Source organism: Hylobates moloch, unplaced genomic scaffold (genome assembly GCF_009828535.3).
Source record: "Hylobates moloch isolate HMO894 unplaced genomic scaffold, HMol_V3 SCAFFOLD_5, whole genome shotgun sequence".
NCBI lineage: Eukaryota > Metazoa > Chordata > Mammalia > Primates > Hylobatidae > Hylobates > Hylobates moloch.
This window is the reverse complement of record NW_026652280.1, coordinates 127,080,732-127,099,342: the sequence shown is the minus strand read 5'-3', so window position 1 is coordinate 127,099,342 and position 18,611 is coordinate 127,080,732. Positions and strand designations below refer to the sequence as shown.

Genomic DNA, 18,611 nt, shown 5'->3' with positions numbered 1-18,611 from the left:
ACGGTCAATAGCATAAAAGACTTAGATCTGGTCAATAGCATAAAAGACTTAGATATGGTCAATAGCAGTGACATTATCCACTATAAAACCTCCCTTTTCTGAACTTGGATATTAGCCAGCTCCCCCTGAACACCCTTATTTCTTCTCCTCTAACCTTGTCAACACATTTACCCCATGGAAAATGACAGGAAGTGACTAACATTTCCAGACAACACTAATCATGCCCCTGAACTAAAATAATGAAAACAGGAAAACCTATTCCAGACAAAGTAACAATACAGAGTTCTGTATTATCAATCAAAGTATCTTATAAACAGAATGCTCCAAATTCCTTGCCTTCCACCATGATATTGTTTTACATTGCTGTTTTCTAGTTCAGCGTACAGACTACAGAGCTGAGTGTATTTTTTAAGTAGGTTTTAAAAATAAGTAAGTTACAGTGTCATATGCCCTCACATGCCATCCATATACAAAGAATACATAACCGCCTATGTACTTCCATTTCACAAACACCAAGTGGGTTGAGCTTCTCCCCATAACTCCCCAAAAAATGCTTATGATGCTTGAAAATTCACCATTTAGGTCAATTCCTTTATTTATGGTATAAATCCCCTATTTAATATAAATAGTCCTGGTAGGCATAATAGTTAAGAATTGTTAGTCTCTTTTCCCTTGGTATAAATATGGTTATCAGTGGCTTATCTAAGAGCAATTTTAATTTGGAAAACAGCATGAAGAAGAAAGAAATGGAAAAAGGTGGACCCTGGAGATTCAAAAGACAAGATTTTTTTAGTCAAAATTTTGAACAGAGTAAGACATGACAGAAAAATTCAGGCAACATTATGTCCATCTGCTTAATGTAAATATAACATGTTCATAGGATAAAGCTCAATGCCAGACACTTCCACCATTGCATGGCCCCAGGCAGCTTTGCGTGGGAGCTCACTGCTACCCCTACCAATCAGGGGGTAGTAGTTGGCTTTCTTTGGTAGTCCTCACCAACCTATTCTTGTACTTCCAGCTCTATTCTGTCCTCTTAGAGATGTCAGTGGCATTCCAGGATGAAGTGGTGGGGACCTCAGCTCTGGGAGTTCACATGCTACTGGTGCTGATTGCCAATCTGCAACAGCCATTAGAGTCCAAGGGATAATGAGAGTAAGGAGACTTCTATCAGGTTCAGCCAGCTGAAACCATGCATCTAAAATGCTATGGGAAGAAGAGGCAGGGATCAGAGGAGCAGAAAATAGAAGTAAAAAAGAGAGCTGATGGCCCAGGGTTTTTAGCTGCTAAACCAAGCCTTCTATTGCCAACATGCTCTGGCCCCGTGCATTTACTGGAACTCACACTATCTACTTGCCATAGGCTTGAAAAAAGGAAGGAAAGGAAAGCAGACTCTAGCAAACTTCTCTGAATGTCCACAGCACACAGGATGTGCCTGATTTATGGAATCTTACGGTGAGGAGTGACTGTAAGAAAAAGCAATTTGCCCGTGACTTAAAAGAGACTCTTAAAAAACCCCTCACTCCTACTGTTTTGTTGGTAGGGGCAAGATAGAGGTCCATAAAATCCAACAGTATAAACTTCATAAAGCCTTGCCTTCTGCCTTCTGTTCACCTTCTGCTATGTAACTACAGCCTCTCCCAGCAATCGAGACCTGCTTGCTACAGAGCACATTCTCTCAGCTCGTCCTAAATTCTAGCGAATACTCTTGGCCCTGCCACTAGAAATGTTCATCCCTCTTAAAGTTTCAAGGGAAACAATGCTCTTTAGCTTCATTGAAATTAAAATATTTCATATAAGTGGAGTGACAATTAAAATATTCATGGTCTTGTTACAGAATTAGATCCCATCCCTTCTCATATTTGTGCAAAAAGGTTTCTTAGGTATGGGGTCATTTCCATTGTCAAAAGGTAACCAATATATGGCATAGAAATGAGAAAACATGTCTTCCATTTTACTTTCCGTTAGACAAAATTGTGCAATCAGTTACATAGCTTGTTCTTGGGCCATATTACATGTGAATGTAATATCAGATCATTAACATAATCTTTAGATCAGTGCCTTGAAAGCATCTCTCAACTTTTGGAACATCACTAAGGCAGCTCTACACTGAAATCCTAAATAATAAGAATAGAATACCAGAATACTCATCCAGAATACCAGAAAAGTGTTATACATTCTAAATCTACATTTTAAAAAATGCTTTCTATATTCAATATATTATTAGCAGAAGAATATATCCAAAAAGATATATTTGCCATTTTAAAACATACTTATATCTTGACAAAGACATTTTATAATCACTGCAACTTTTAATAACTTGTTCCTGTCGTTTCATTCATAAAGAAATTTGTTTTTGTTATTGTATATCCAAAGGCCAGAGCTCCTTTGGGAAAGGAAGTTGAATGAGCTGAAAGCAAACACGATCATGAAATAGAGTTTAAGTGTAAACACCATTTTATTTTGGCAGTACATAGCTCAGAAATGTACGTAAAACACAGTCATCAACCTATAGGAATCTGTATGTATGGCTAATAGGGAAACTGTGCACTAATCCTGTATTTGTTCCACTTGTACTGTTTGCTTTACTAATTTTTCTAATCTTTATAGAAATAGGTTCCTTCTAGTTCTGAACCTGCTTCTGCCCTAAGTTAACCATAGCTTATTATTTCTACTATCTTTTTGTGCTACTAAATCAATGCTCACATTGTTGGATAAAACCATCTGAGGTATGTTCTAAACTTTCCTGCATTCTATGAATGGCCATTTAGAGTAAAAATTGAGGATTTTTTTTATAACTCTCTTTTTTTTTTCTTTAATTTGCAGCTTTAAGGATGAGAATGGCAAAGCTGGGAAAAAAGGTGATCTAAGAGTTGTACCACCTACATAAACATCCTTTGGAGAAGAAATGAAGAAGCATTTGCAAATTTCTCTTCTGGATATTTTGTTTATTTTTTCTGAAGTCCAAAAAATTATCATTACAGTGTACCATATTAAGCCATGTGAATAAGTAGTAGTTATTATTTGTGAAAAATTCCCAAAAAGCTGGGGAAAACAAATGTGTAACTTTTCCAGTTACTTGACATGATTCAGTGGGGGAAAACCAGCATTTTTTATTCTATGGATACCAAAGCATTTCTAATAAGAGCTTGTTAAATTTAAGAATAAACTTATTTAAAATATTCTGAGTATAGTATATTAACTGGCATTGTAATTTTGATGATACAAAGATTGAAAGATCATAGGAAAGCATTGCACTTCATCACAGAAATATTCACCTCTGACAAATAAATATGTCATCCTGAATTAATAATGCCTTAATAAAAGTACATCCTCCTGCTAAGTATCACTTCAGTTGGTTTGGTAGAGACTTCAAACCCTTGCACATATTCAGAAGGTGCATCCCGTAATGATCCTGAGATTTGGGGACTGAGTTTGGATTGTCCGGCCAGTGCACAGATGATAACTGGCACATTCATTCTTCTTAAATTATCATCCTTTCTTTCACTCAGTTCAATGTGAACCCTGTGGTGCAATGACTGATTATGACCTCAGGGTGTTGGATAGAGGATGTCCCATACCCTCAAAGAGCACAGATCTGGTCTAATATTTCACTGATTCTTGTGAACAAGTTAGACAGGGGTGGCCAATCTTTTGGCCTCCCTGAGCCACATTGGAAGAAGAATTGTCTGGGCCACACATAAAATACACTAACACTAACAATAGCTGATGATCTAAAAAAAAATGCAAAATAAATCTCATACTGTTTTAATAAAGTTTATGAATTCGTGTTGGGATGCATTCAAAGCCATCCTGGGCCACATGTGGCCCGCGGGCAGCAGGTTGGGCAAGCTTGAGTTAGAATCTTAATATTAAAACTAATAAGAATGTTTACAGCATATTACTTCTAAGTATTCTTGCCAAGATATTCAATCCTAATTTGAAGCAGAGTACTCCCATGACAATAAATTCTTTCCTACCCTGCCTTATTTTACGTCCCTCCTTCCAACGCCCTTGAGATCCACTCCTACACACCTTCCCCTAAATCATGCCAGTATATATTATCCAGCTCATCCAAGTCTTTCCATGAAAGTCTGTTTCCTCCCAGGACAGAAACTGAATTTCCCTGCTGGGACTATGTATGATCAGACTTTATCTTAATTATTGCTCTGAAGGTAATGAGAGGTCAGAGAAGCAGATGATTCTGAGGAGGACATGCATTAACCTGCAAAGCCTGCATTCTGGCTGAGTAGTTTTGCCAGGGGCAGCTATTCTCTAGCGGGAGAGAACTACTTCTGGTGGCCTGAAATGTTCTGGGGAACCTGGAGGTTGAAATTTTTGAAGTAAATTACTTTCAACAAATACCCCTATTCCAGGTCCAGGGATTCCTTCCCTTTCATGGCTCTAAGTTTAGCATAAGTGATCTCTCAAACCTGTACATTCCTTTGTTGCCCTGCCACCCTTAGGATTGAAGCATGGGTTTTATTTTCACACAGTTTGCCTTCTGTCTACAGCAGACATAATTCTCTTTAAACATTGCCATGATGCCTGCCTGGCTTTCTGGAATGCCCCGAAATAGTTGGCTGGTCTGAGCCTAATTCTTTTTCTTCAAAGCTTCTAAGGCAGTTATCAAAAAGCAGCCAACTTCACAGCACATGTCAGTACATGACAATATTTTGCCCCATATTAGTCAAGTGCAGAGCTACTTTATAACCTACCTCTTCCCTTTTCACCTGTACCTCATCTCAATCCAGTATAAGGAAGAGTCTTAGTAACTATAATAGTACAGAGACAAGACACTGCCTTCTGTTCACCTTCTGCTATGTAACTACAGCCTTTCCAGCAATCGAGACCTACTTAGCAGGTATTTTGTACCTGAGTACAAACCATGAGTTATAATCAAACACAATTTGCTGCTCATATTGGTCCAGGTTTGGCTATTGAAAGCTCATTCAGTTGGCTCCTGTGCCCCCTTGACTTATCCATATAAGTGATTTTGCTTTGTTTTTTCCTTACTTTCTGGCATTACAAGATTCCCCAGTCTCAGCTTCTTAGTAACTATAATAGTACAGACAGCCAAAGGTTGTTACCATTAACTTATCACACAGTCCTCATTGCCCTCTGACCAGTGAGTGGACAGTCCAGTTCCAGAGTCCCATTCAGAGCATCTGCTGTGTAGAGCCACTCTTGGTTCCAACAAGAAGTACAGCCTGAAATTAGGACTTGGGTACAGTAGTTTGAGAAGCAATCCCATGAGCAGGAAGAAAAGCACAGGAAAGAATGGTAAATATAACGGTATGTAATAGAAGTCAATGCTTTAGGCACCAGAGACTGAATTTTACTATAATCTCAAAAAGAGTGTACAGAAAGCAGCTAACATTGTCTGTCTGAAGGAAAGGACTTTAGGGCATTTATCCACCAGCTCAGGTCCCTCATTGAATGAGGGAGCATAAATTCCCCCACACTTCTGGATTGCACTTGCATGAGAGTCACACAGGTTCCCTTAGTGCCCAGAGTGAAAAGAAGAAAGAAGCACAGAACATGCCTCTAGAAGGATAGTAAGTCTGAGCTCACTCGGAACTGTCCACTGCAGTTACGGTGTTGCAAAAATGGACCATGGGGAAATGACACAGGCACCAACAGTGTCTGCCACGCTAGCTGTATAACCCTGGGCAACAAACGACTTACCTGAGCCTGTATCCTTATCTGTAAAATGAGGTACATGTCATATGTCTAACACAGTCATTTGAGGACTCAATTTGTCAGTGAATTAAAAGAGCCAGCTGTCCTGCCCATCATCAAGTCTGGCTGAGGTGTCACACATGAAGGTAGACACCATACACCCTCATCGTTTCATATCTTGATGTTTTGTATGTTTAGTGCTCATTTTAGGTCAATGGGGCATTTCAAGTTAAGTGCAATAGAAGTAAGTAAAGGAAAAGTTTGGGGAAGGGTAAGTGAAATAAAACTTCAGGGTATTTTTTTCCCAGAGACATTCAGTTGGTCCAGCTCTATTTGTTGAAACACTATTATTTTTCACATTGAATTACCTGGGCACCTTTGTTAATTAGTTGGTCTTAGAAGTGAAAGTTTACATATGGATTCTCTGTTCTATTCCATTCATCTGCATATCTCTCATGAATACTGCACGCTTTATTTATAGTGGTTAATATTGTAGTTTTATAATAAATATTGGAATCAAGTCAGGTTAGGTCCTCCAATCTTATCTTGTTTTTTTTAATACACTTTAAAAACAGTTTTAGATTAACAGAAAAATTGAGAAGACAGCACAAAATTACCACATACTCTGTACCCAGATTTTCCTATTTTAACTTCTTACATTAGCGTTGTACATCTGTTACAATTAATAAACCAGTAGTGATACACTATTATTAACTAAAGTCTCAAACTTTATTCAGATTCCCTTAGTCTAGCTAATGTCCTTTTTCTATTCCAAAATCCCAAAGAGAAAACTATGGTACTTTTAGTTGTCATGTCTCCTTTCGCTCTGCTTGGCTGTGACTCTTTTTCAGACTTTCCTTGTATTTGGATGACCTTGACAGTTCTGAAAATTACTGAGTTAGGTATTTTGTACTAGGGTACAAACCATGGGTTATAATCCAACACAATTTGCTGCTCAAATTGGCCCAGCTTTGGCTGTTGAAAGCTCATTCAGTTGGCTCCTGTGCCCCTTTGACATATCCTTGTGATTTTGCTTTGTTTTTTCCTTACTTTCTGGCACTACAAGATGACCTAGTCTCATCCTATGTATTTCTTACCCCAGTTCTAGAATCAGCAATATATCCAAGAGTTTCTGTTGCTTTTATTGGAGAATGGTATAGAAAACAAAATCTGGGCACTAGGCAGGCTCATTGCTACTTTGTCTTTTTAAATATTGTCTTGACCATTTAAAGTTCTTTGTCTTTCCATGTGAATTTTAGAATCAGTCTGTAAACCCCTTCAAATGACGCTGCTAAGCTTTTGATTGGAATTAAATTTATAGATCAATTTGGAGAGAATTTTCATTCTAATATTGTTTGTTAATCCATGACCCCAAGAAACCAAATTGCAAGAAAACAAAAGGCAAGATGCCTTCTTTGTGCAGATGTGCAGAGAAGAACCTAAGAAGAAAAACCCACTGGTCCCTGTCAATTTTGCAGAATTTTCCAAGAAGTGCTCTGAAAGGTGGAAGACAATGTCTGGGAAACAGAAGTCTAAATTTGATGAAATGGCAAAGGCGGATAAATTATGCTATGATTGGGAAATGAAGGATTACGTACCAGCTAAGGGAGGCAAGAAGAAGGATCCTAATGCCCACAAAAGACCACCATCTGGATTCCTCCTGTTCTGTTCAGAATTCTGCCCAAGATCAAATTCACAAAGCCTGACATCTCTATTGGAGATGTGGCAAAAAAGCTGGATGAGATGTGGAATAACTTAAATGACAGTGAAAAGGAGCCTTACCTCACTGTATTATTGAAGAAAAACCTGAGACTGGGTAATTTATAAAGGAAGGAGGTTTAATTGACTCACGGTTCCGCGTTGCTGGGGAGGCCTCAGGAAACTTACAATCATGGCAGAAGGCAAGGAAAAACAAGCACCTTCTTCACAGGGTGGCAAGATGGAGTGAGTGCCAAAAGGGAAAATGCCAGACACCTGTAAAACCATCAGATCTCGTGAGAACTCACTATCACAAGAACAGCAACCGCCCCCATGATCCAATTGCCTCCACCTGCTCCCACCCTTGACAGGTGGGGATTATTGGGATTACAATTCCAGGTGAGATTGGTTTGATCACCAAGGCAGCAAAGCTGAAGGAGAAGTATGAGAAGAATGTTGCTGACTATAAACCTGGAAAGTTTGATGGTGCAAAGGATCCTGCTAAAGTTGCCTGAAAAAAGGTGGAAGAGGAAGATGACCGCACAAGACTCTGTCTCAAAAAAAGAAAAAAAAAAAAAAAAAAAAGATGAGGAAGTAGAGGAGGAGGATGAATTAAAAAACCATTCATCTGTTTTAAAAATGCTTTTCTATAATGACTTTGTTTCCTACAACTCCGATAAGTTCAATTAATTTTAGCTTTCTTTTATATATTCCTTAGGATTTTCTACTTAATGATCAGTTTGTCTGCAAATAAAAATAACTTTACTTCTTCCCTAATCTTATGACTTTTATTTCACCGCTTTATTGCACTAAGGCTTTCAGCACAATGTTACATATAAATGCAGAGAGCAGGCATTCTTTGCCTTGTTCTGATTTTTCAGAGGGGAAGTATTATCTTTCACCACTGAATATAATTTTGGCTGTAGCTTTTTCCTGGATACTATTTATTACATTGAGGAAGTTTCCACTCCTAGTTTGCTAAGTTTTTACTATGAATGTGTCTTGAATTTTGTCAAATGCTTTCTCTGCATTTACTGAGATCATCAAATGGGTTTTCTCCTTTTTTATCTAATCTGGTGAATTTCATTAACAAATTTTTCAGATGTTATGCCAACAGCGCATTCTTTGCATAAACCTCATTTGGCCTTGATGTATTTACTCTTTGTGTAAGTTGCAGAATTTAATTTGCTAATATTTCATTAAGTACTTTTATAATTATGGATTTTCAGTTTATGGTCACGGGGAATATAGTCTGTAGTTTCCTTTTCATGTGATGCTTTTGTCTGGTTTTAGTATCAGGGTAATGCAAACATTATAATATTAGTTGGGTAATGTTCCCTACTGCTCTATTTTCCGAAAAAGTTTGTGTACTCTCAATATTAGTTCTTCCTCAAATGTTTGCTGGAATCCATCAGTGAAGACATTTGTCCCTGGAGTTTTCTTTCTGGGAAGGTTTTTTAGTTACAACTACAATTTTTTAATTTTCATTTTTAATTGTGGTAAAAATACATTAAGATAAAAATTTACCATCCTAACCATTTTTAAGTGTACAATTCAGTAGTATTAAGAAAATTAACATCGTTGTGCAACAGAGCCCTAGAACTTTTTCCTCTTGCAACACTGAAACTCTATACCCACTGAACATCATCTCCCCATTTCTCCTTTCCCATCCCTGGCAACCACCATTCTACTTTCTGTTTCTATGAGTTTGACTACTTTCAATACCTCATCTAAGAGGAACCATACAGTATTTTTATTTTTGTGATGGCTTATTTCACTTAGCATCACACTGTCCAGGTTCACTCATGTCGTTGCATGTGACAGGATTTCCTTACTTTTTACGGCTGAATAATATTCTACGATGTGTTTATACCACATTTTCTTCATCCATACATGGGCATTTGAGTTGCCTCTGCCTCTTGGCTATTGTGAATAATGCTACAATGAACATGATGTGCAAATATCTCATAGAGATCTCACTTTCAATACTTTTGGGTATATATCCAGAAGTGGAATTGCTGGATCATATGGTAATTCTATTTTTAATTTTTTTGAGGAACATCCATACTCTTTTCTGTAACCATTGTTCCATTATACATTCCAACCAACAATGCACAAGGGTTGCAATTTCTACAAATCCTCACCAGCACTTGTTATTTTCTGGGGTTTTTTTATAGTAGCCATTTTCATGGATATGAGGTGATATCTCACTGTGGTTTTGATTTGCATTTCTCAATTATTAACAGTTTTAAACATCTTTTCATACACTCGTCAGCCATATGTGTATCTTCTTTGGAGAAATATCTATTCAAGTCCTTGGCCCATTTTTAAATTTGGTTACTTGGTTTTTTGTTGTGGAGTTGCAGGAATTCCTTATATATTCTGCATGTTAACACCTTATCAGATATAAGATTTGCAATTATTTTCTCCCATTCTGTGGGTTGCTTTTCACTCTATTTCTTTTGATATACAGGAGTTTTGGGGTTTGACGTAGTCCCATTTGTCTATTTTTGCTTTGTTGCCTATGCCTTTTGTTGTCATATCCAAGAAATTGTATGACTAAATCCAATGTCATGAGCTTTTTCCCCATGTTTTCTTCTAGGAGTACAGTTTTAGGTCTTCAGCTTAGGCCTTTCATCAATTTTGAATTAATTTTTGTATATAATGTAACGTAAAGGGCTCACTTCATTCTTTTGTATATGGATATTCAGTTTTCCCAACACCATTTGTTGAAGAGACTGCCCATTCCCCACTGAGTGATCCCGGCACCCTCATCAAAGATCATTTGACCATAGACAAGAGGGCTTATTTAGGGCTGTCTGTTCCATTTGCTGATCTGTATGTCTGTTTTTATGCCAGTACCACACTATTTTGATTATTGTAGCTTTGTAATATGTATGTAATTCAAAAATCACAAAGGGTATAGATATAGAAAATTGTATTTTTTGATAAAAATGCAGATATTCCTCACTAAAAATATATACTCTTCCTGTGTTAATTCTTCCAGCCCATAAATCTTTAAATGACTATTATATAATTCATACCTTAGAGGTAAAGGCGGTGTATATTTATGCAAATTCTCTGCATCCTTCTCAATACTTATTACCTTTTTTTATTACAGCCATTCCAATACAACATTATGCAAAGTGACGAGAACAGACATACACTTGTCCTTTTCCTGCTCATAGGGGCAAAGTGTTCAGTCATTCACCATTAAGTGATATCAGGTGTAGGTTTTCCTTAGATGCTTTTTATCAGGCTTCACACGTGTTCAAGGGTCAACCAGAAAGAGATGTGGGCAAACAGGACTGGGGATCCCCTCTCTAGCATTTTCCTTTTCAGGATCACCCACTGACTCCAGCAGCTTCAGTTGCCCCGGCCATCAGTCCTCTGATTTCCTATGCTAGAGAAACTTCAGCTTTTCCACTGGATCCTCTGCCACCCAGCACTCTACTGACTACAACTGCCCTGAAGCTAAAATGTAGAAACAGAGCTCACTCCAAATAGTTTTCCTCCTCTGCATGTGGACCCCTCTCCAGGAATCTTCCTAGAGTTGATAAAATTCTTTCTATATTCAATACTAGTCTCTTATGTGATTTGCAAATACAAATACATTCTCCCAGTCTGTGGGCTGTCTTCATATTCTTGACGCTGTCATTTGAAGCACATAAGTATTTATTTATAGCATAGTCCAATATAACCATTTTTTTCTTTTATCCCTGTACTTTTTGTATTATATCTAATAAATCAATGCTTAACCCAAGGTCACAAAGATTTAGTCCTGTGTTCACTCTCTGAGGCCTTCAGGCAGCCGCTTTCTGAAGTTTACACTGGTTTTCTGGAGAAGGGTTGATTTGGCAGGCTCTTACTCAGACATTACATGCCGTGCAAGTCAGATATTTAGAATGTTTGATTTCAGGAAATTCTTATCCCAAGAGTTTGACTACCATACATCAATGTCTAATTGAAAAATCCAAAAGTGTGTTTAGGTCTTCATAGAAAACCCAGAGCACAGTACTATTTCTTTTACATATGAATAAGATATCACATGAAAAAGATATACTCTTTAGCACGTGCTCTAGGAACTTCCTCTCCCCTAAAACAGAGGTATATGACCAGGTATAATATACAATTACATTAACTTCTTTGACAACAAAATAATAAATTAGACAGATACCAAATTTACGGCCAGCAAAACCCCCAGTTTTTTTCTACCCAAAGGGATAATCCAAGAGCAATAACAAGACAATCTTTTTACTGAGATGAAATTCACATAACGTGAAACTATTTTAAAGTGGACGCTCAGTGACATTTCTTATATTCATAATGTTGTCGACTACCACCTCTATTTAGTCCCAAGACATTTCACCACCCCAAAATAAAACCTCATACTCATTAAGCAATTACTTTCTATTCTCTTTTTGCCCCACACCCAGCCCCTGATAGCCATTAATCTCTCTTCTCTCTATTGACTTACCTATTCTGGATATTTTATATAAATGTAATCATAAAATGTAAATTTTGTGTCTGACTTCTTTTACTTAACATAATGTTTTGGAGGTTCATCCACATTATAGCATGTATCAGCACTCTATTCCTTTTTATAGCTGAATAAAACTCCATTGTATTTATATACCACAATTTACCTGTTCATCAGTTGATGGACATGTGGGCTGTTTCCATCATTTGGTTACTGTGAAAAGCACTGCTATGAACATTAGCTTTTTTCCACTTTTTTTTATTGTGGCAAAAAATACATAATAGTGATAAATTCTGTTATAGTTCAGTACATTACGCATATTCACAGTGTTGTACAACCATCACTACTATCCATCTCTGAAACTTTTTATCTTCCTTAACAAACTTTGTGCCCATTAAACCCTAATCTTGGCCAGGCACGGTGGTTCACGCCTGTAATCCAGCACTTTGGGAGGCTGAGGCGGGTGGATCGCTTGAGGTCAGGAGTTCGAGGCCAGCCTGGCCAACATGGTGAAACCCCGTCTTTACTAAAAATACAAAACTTAGCCAGGAGTGGTGGCACATGCCTGTAATCCCAGCTACTCGGGAGGAAGAGGCAAGAGGATCACTCGAACCTGGGAGGCATAAGTTGCAGTGAGCTGAGCCCACAGTAAGTTTGTCAAACAGGTCAAAGTTGTCTGCAGCTCCACTTAGCCTAGAATCCAGTCATGCCACTGCACTCCAGCCTGGGCAACAGAGCGAGACTCCATCTCGAAAAAGGAAAAAAAAAACAAAACAACAACAAAAAAAACGCTAACCTCCCATTTCCTTTCTCCCACCAGCTCCTGGTACCCGCCATTGTACTTTCTGTCTCCGTAAATCTGACTACTTTAGGTACCTCATATAAGTGGAATCATATTAATACAATAGTCGTCCTGTGTCTGGTTTATTTTATTCAGCATGTTTTCAAGATGAACATCAAATATTTTTTATAAAAAGTACACATTTTACTTGCAAAATTTATTAAGTTTAACACTGCAATCAAATGGCAAAGACATCATCAAAAACATGTACGAAGCAAGCATCTTTTGCTGGCATCACTTCATTAGATCCTCACAGCTGCTCTGTGAGATGGGCTTTACAGATGAAAGAATAGAGCCCAGAGAAGATAAGTGACTTACCCGAGAACATGCAGCTTGTAAACCAACAAGCAAACATGCACATTCAGGTCTTCTAATGTCCAGTCCTTTTTAACTTACGGATCAGCTGCCTCCCATCCCATTTATAAGGATGGTCGAAACAAAAAGATACCAATGTTGGACAGCAAGTCAGGGAAGGAGCTAGAACTTGATAAACTAGCTTTTGTAACTGATACGGGAGGGAAGTGCTGGGAAGTGCGTGGTCCCTTTAAATAATAGGAAAGGAGGGAAGGGAAGTGCTGGGCAGAGGAGGGCGTGGTCCCTGGCGAGGGCTCCACCCCCAAACCGTGCCCATGGGCCTAAGTGAGGACAGGCACCCCTGCCTTCAGCGCCCAAATGTTGCATTTCCCAAGACCACCCTGGCTCACCATGGCCCCATCCTGTGCCTATAAACACCTCCAAGATTCTAGCAGGCAGACACACAAGCAGCTGGACGTGGAGAGGAACACATCGCAGAAGACACAAGCAGCTGGACAGCGAGAGGATGTGGATGGGAGCACGCCAGAGGAAGAGCACACGACAGATGCCGGCATGCCGACAGGCCACGACTGGCGGAAGGAGAAACAGTTGGCGGAGTTTGGCCAGGGCAATCAGAGGAGAGCCCAGGCAGTCTAGCGGCCCAACTCCAGGGGAAAACCATCTCCCTTCTGGCTCCCGCATCTGCCGAGACCTACGTCTACCCAGTAAAACTTTGCTGAGTAGGTCACACCTTGCACTCATTCTCCAAGCCCAGGTGCGATCCGATTCTCCTGGCACACCAAGGCAAGAACCCAGGGATACAGAAAGCCCTCTGTCCTTGCAATAAGGCAGGGGTCTAACTGAGCTAACACAAGCTAACTATGGATGGCTAAACTAAAAGAGCACATGGTAACACATGCCCACTGGGGCTTCAGCTGCAAACACTCACCCCTAGACATTGCTGTGGGGTCGGAGCCCCACAGCCTGCCCATCTGTATGCTCCCCTAGATTTGAGCAGTGGGGCACTGAAGAAGCCAGCCACATCCCCATTCCACACCCTGCAAGGGGGACAAGGGAACATTTCCTGTTTCACTGAGAAGGGCATTCCAGGCTGGTAACCATCTGTGACCTGGGTGCAGAGATGAGCTTGGTAGGGGCTGCACAAGGAAGAAAGAAGCAGGATGTGGATAGGAACTGTGAATATCCTAATCCGATTTAAAAAGGGCTCTTAGAAGACCTTTCCTTTCATTCCAACCTATAATGGATTATCTTAAACAAGGACCTTTGTTCTTTTTTTCCCTGCCTCATGAGAATATACAGATAAATAGAATTTCAGCCAAACACTACATGTGCCCTGAGAGCTTCCTAGTTGGCATCTGCTGCATTTGTCTTTTCCCACTGCAGCCTGGACTGGGGCAGGATGTGGAAGGGATGAGGTATTGCTTAACACACATTAGAGACAAAATCCTTGACAAAAATAAAGTACTAAAGTGAATTTGTTTCATTTACTTGATAACCCATACTATAGACTACCTTTGCCCTTAAAATTGATTTCTGCAGACGACAGAATTTTTTTATTGCCTCAGCTATTAATGCCAGCCCAACCACAAATTTCTAGAATTTCTTTCATTTCTTTCTGAAAAGCATACACATCTTTATTTTATATTGCATCGCTTCTTTAGAAGAAAACATGATTTTGCTCATTGTTTTTGGTAACACTGCTAAAGATATAAAAGCATTTAATTTAACAATAATTACTATCAAAAGAAGTAACTTTTGAAAAACTGCCCAGAGTGTTTATTGCAGAAACAAAAAGAAAAACTGAGAGGAGTGAAGACTAGGCATTTGCAATTTGTGGATACCAACCAACCATAAGCAGAATAATAATAATTTGGTCCTAATCAAAAGATTTGGTCTATTTGGGGCCAGGTGCAATGGCTCATGCCTATAATCCCAACACTTTGGGAGTCTGAGGCAAGGGGATTGCTTGAACCCAGGAGTTCGAGATCAGCCTGGGCAACAGAGAGAGATCCCTTCTCTACAAAAAAAAAAAAAATTTTAATTAGCTGGCTGTGGTGGTGCACAGAGTTGGTGCCTGTAGTTCCAGCTATTCTGGAGGCTGCAGTGGGAGGATCACTAAAGCCCAAGAGGTCAAGGCTGCAGGGGGCTAAGATCGCACCACTGCACTCCAGCCTGGGCAAGAGTAAGACCCTGTCTCAAAAAAAAAAAAAAAGATTAAATGGCAAAGGCTTCTTTGGGCAACTCTGTATGTAAGCTGGCAAAGACCAAAATAGTGCCAACATATGAAGCACTGAAAAAGAAAAAGTTAAAATATCTTAGCCTCAACACTGGAAATATAGCAAGCCCACATAGTTGAAGACCAAACACATCAAGACTCATCTTTCCCTTAAAAGAATTTTCAGCTGGGCACAGTGGCTCGTGCCTGTAATCCCAGCACTTTGGGAGGCTGAGGCAGGTGGATTACTTTAGACCAGGAGTTTGGGACCAGCCTGGCCAACATGTGAAACCCCCATCTCTACTAAAAATATAAAAATTACCCGAGACTGGTGGCACACACCTGTAGTCCCAGCTACTCAGAAGACTGAGACAAGACTCGCTTGAACCCAGGAGGTGGAGGCTGCAGTGAGCCAAGATTGCACCACTGCACTCCAGCCTGGGCAACAGAGTGAGACTTTGTCTCAAAAAAAAAGAGAATTTTTCTTTGTCAGATGTAGAATATAACTTCAGAGAAATTGATTAACATTTAAGCTCCTTAGTATAGAAAACTGGAAGAAAATAACTTTAGTACACATTTAATTTGCTATACTAAATTTTTTTTAATAAAGACATTCAAAAGGAAAATTTATATTATAAGTAGCATGGCACATATAGAATATGAACACAGAAAGTTCATATCTAAGCCCCAAGCCACTTATGATAAACACCTATAAAAGAACAAAAACTAAACTTCCACATTATTTTACCCAGTAAAAGATGTAGGCTATTAGTAGAAAGTTGGTTAAGTAAATTCAAAAAATAAAAATATAAAAAAAGAAATATTGAAAAAAATTTTGAAAAGTATTAATAAAATAAAGATGTAGGCTGCATTGCTGAGGCTATTATTCACACCATATAGAAATTAGGTTCTCGGGCCAAGCACAAACTATAACATAATCAGAAAGAAAACCTAAAGAAATAAAGTATGACTTCCTACATTTTTTATTTTAAAAATGCCCAGTTTATTTATTTGCTTTGCCTAAGATAGCTGCATTCATTATTACAGGGTCAGGAGACTGTAAAAACAAATATCAAACAATTATTATAAATAATCACAGAAAACAAACTGGAAAATAAACAGTGGTTACTAATTTAAGGTTTTAACCCATTACCCCAACCACCCAAAAAAAAAGTAGACATTTTTAAAATCAAGATTAAGAGTTGGCGGAATTTAAGGGAAATGCCATCCCATAATGTTACCTAAATACTAGAAAGCAATCAGCACAAGGAAACAGGAACAAAGCAGTACAGTACTTCGGTATTACAGCGCCACCCACTGGCTAGAAGTCCTCATAGCACATATGAGATGCAGCCATAAAATAGATGAATTCTTGAAATAAGGAAGATAACACTATTGTGATTCAATACAGCATTAAAAACGTCTAACAAAACAGAACCAGACACATTATAGTATTTCTACAAGTAAACAGAATATCTATTAGATATGTTCACAAGGGTGAGTTTTATCAATTTTGAAATCCAAGTGTAAAATCCCCAAATGCTATAAGGACTTAAATTTTATAGCCAAAACAATTAACACGTAAAATGCTATTTCATCTCTGTAGCTGAATACATAAATAGTATCTTTAAGTAAAAGATGCATACTTGCATTTCATTGCTAAGCAATTCATAATATATTTAAATGCTGGTAAAACCTACAATGGCATCTGCCTCACTTCTACCTTTACTAGGAGAAGTAACGAAATACACTGAGCAAAGGATATGTCCAAAAAACTAAACTGAAAAACAGTTTCTAAATAAAGTCCACAGATCATTCAGATAAACTAGTAAAAATAGTTTTTCTTTAAAGTACCACAGCACCTTTGTAGTTCAAAATATATTTACCGTAGGCTGGGTGCGGTGGCTCATGCCTGTAATCCCAGCACTTTTGGAGGCTGAGGCGGGTGGATCACAAGGTCAGGAGATCGAGACCATCCTGTGAATGGTGAAACCCCGTCTCTACTAAAAATATTTAAAAAATTAGCCGGGCATGGTGGCGGGCGCCTGTAGTCCCAGCTACTCAGGAGGCTGAGGCAGGAGAATGCCGTGAACCCAGGAGGCAGAGCTTGCAGTGAGCCGAGATCGCACCACTGCACTCCAGCCTGGGCAACAGAGCAAGACTCTGTCTCAAAAAAAATATATATATATACATATATATATACCATAATATATCTCTTTTTTATCCTAGTGACATCTGTTGTGTTTTTCCAAATCATTATTTATTTTCTTAAATATCAACATTCTTAAAATCTTGGCATGAAATATTTGAGAGTCACTTCTCCTGAAGTACAGTCTTGCCTTTAAGACCCAGAATTACATATAGGGAATGACATTAATTTATAGTCTATATGACCCTCTTGAATGTTGGTCTCTAAAGGCTGGACTTCAGAATTCCTCTACAGACATGACCCCAGTCTTCCAAGTGAGAATTCACAAATATGCTCCAGGCAGTCAGGACACGCTTCAAGTTTCTTTGGTTTGATGATAATTATCACTTGGCCTGCAAAAGCCAAGGTCTTTGCTTGCTCATAGATGGTTGATTGCAGATAAAAATATGATGAGAAAAGTAACATTCCCACAGACATAAACTGCCAACACTGCCTTTTTAAAAGCATGACCCTGAAAGAAAAATTGAGATATGAAAAAAAAAAAGTATTATTACCATTAAGGTTTGTGTCAATGAACAAGAAAAGGACTTACCTCTGTTTCCACTGCAGTAAATGACTGAAGGATCTGAATTCTGTCATCATCCAATATTTCAACTGTCAAGAATAGTAACATAAGTTTTTAAGGGCAGTGTTATGCAGGTAAATTAAATTAAAAAAAAAAAAACCTGATTTGTGCTGTTCACCCCAACTTCCAGGGTAGAAATTCTCCCATTCTAAGCTACTAATTATTGCAAACTTCCTGAACAATTAAGCCTCTCACAAATGCGGACAATCTGGCAAGAGTACACATTTGTTAAATAACTTACTTAAAATATGCCTTCTTCTAGTCAATAAACACCACTTCAAAGTCATAACGATCTAAGCTCTTTAGTTTTCTTTATTTTTGATTGACAAAATATTGTATATATTCATGGTGTATGACATGATGTTTTGATATATGCATACATTATAAAATAGCTAAATCAAACTAATTAACATATGATAACTATCCAGGTTTTAAGTATATATGTATTTTAAACAGTAAGCCATTGGCCAAGCATGGTGGCTCACACCTGCAATCCCAGCACTTTGGAAGTAAGAGGCGGGTAGATCACTTGAGCCCAGGAGTTTGAGATCAGCCTGGGCAACAAAGTGAGACCCTGTCTCTAAAAAATTTAAAAACTTAGCCGGG

At 38.5% G+C, this 18,611-nt stretch overlaps 2 protein-coding genes and 1 pseudogene across 2 annotated transcripts in view; 2 read left to right on the top strand and 1 right to left on the bottom strand.

Annotated features, from left to right (window-relative positions):
* PALMD (palmdelphin) overlaps nucleotides 1-3,343 on the top strand; it is a 48,831-nt gene extending 45,488 nt beyond the window's left edge. The window contains exon 8 of the mRNA XM_032155284.2: nucleotides 2,827-3,343. Coding sequence (XP_032011175.1) covers nucleotides 2,827-2,870 — 44 coding nt within the window. The 3' untranslated portion in view covers nucleotides 2,871-3,343. The remainder of the gene's footprint in view (nucleotides 1-2,826) is intronic.
* A 1,545-nt stretch (nucleotides 3,344-4,888) lies between these two features.
* LOC116467962 (high mobility group protein B3-like) lies at nucleotides 4,889-13,652 on the top strand (annotated as a pseudogene).
* Nucleotides 13,653-17,686: 4,034 nt separating this feature from the next.
* The window catches only part of FRRS1 (ferric chelate reductase 1), a 47,272-nt gene continuing 46,347 nt past the window's right edge, over nucleotides 17,687-18,611 (bottom strand). The window contains exons 15-16 of the mRNA XM_032155283.2: nucleotides 17,973-18,034; nucleotides 17,687-17,891 (exon numbers count right to left, since the gene is read on the bottom strand). Coding sequence (XP_032011174.1) covers nucleotides 17,799-17,891; nucleotides 17,973-18,034 — 155 coding nt within the window. The 3' untranslated portion in view covers nucleotides 17,687-17,798. The remainder of the gene's footprint in view (nucleotides 17,892-17,972; nucleotides 18,035-18,611) is intronic.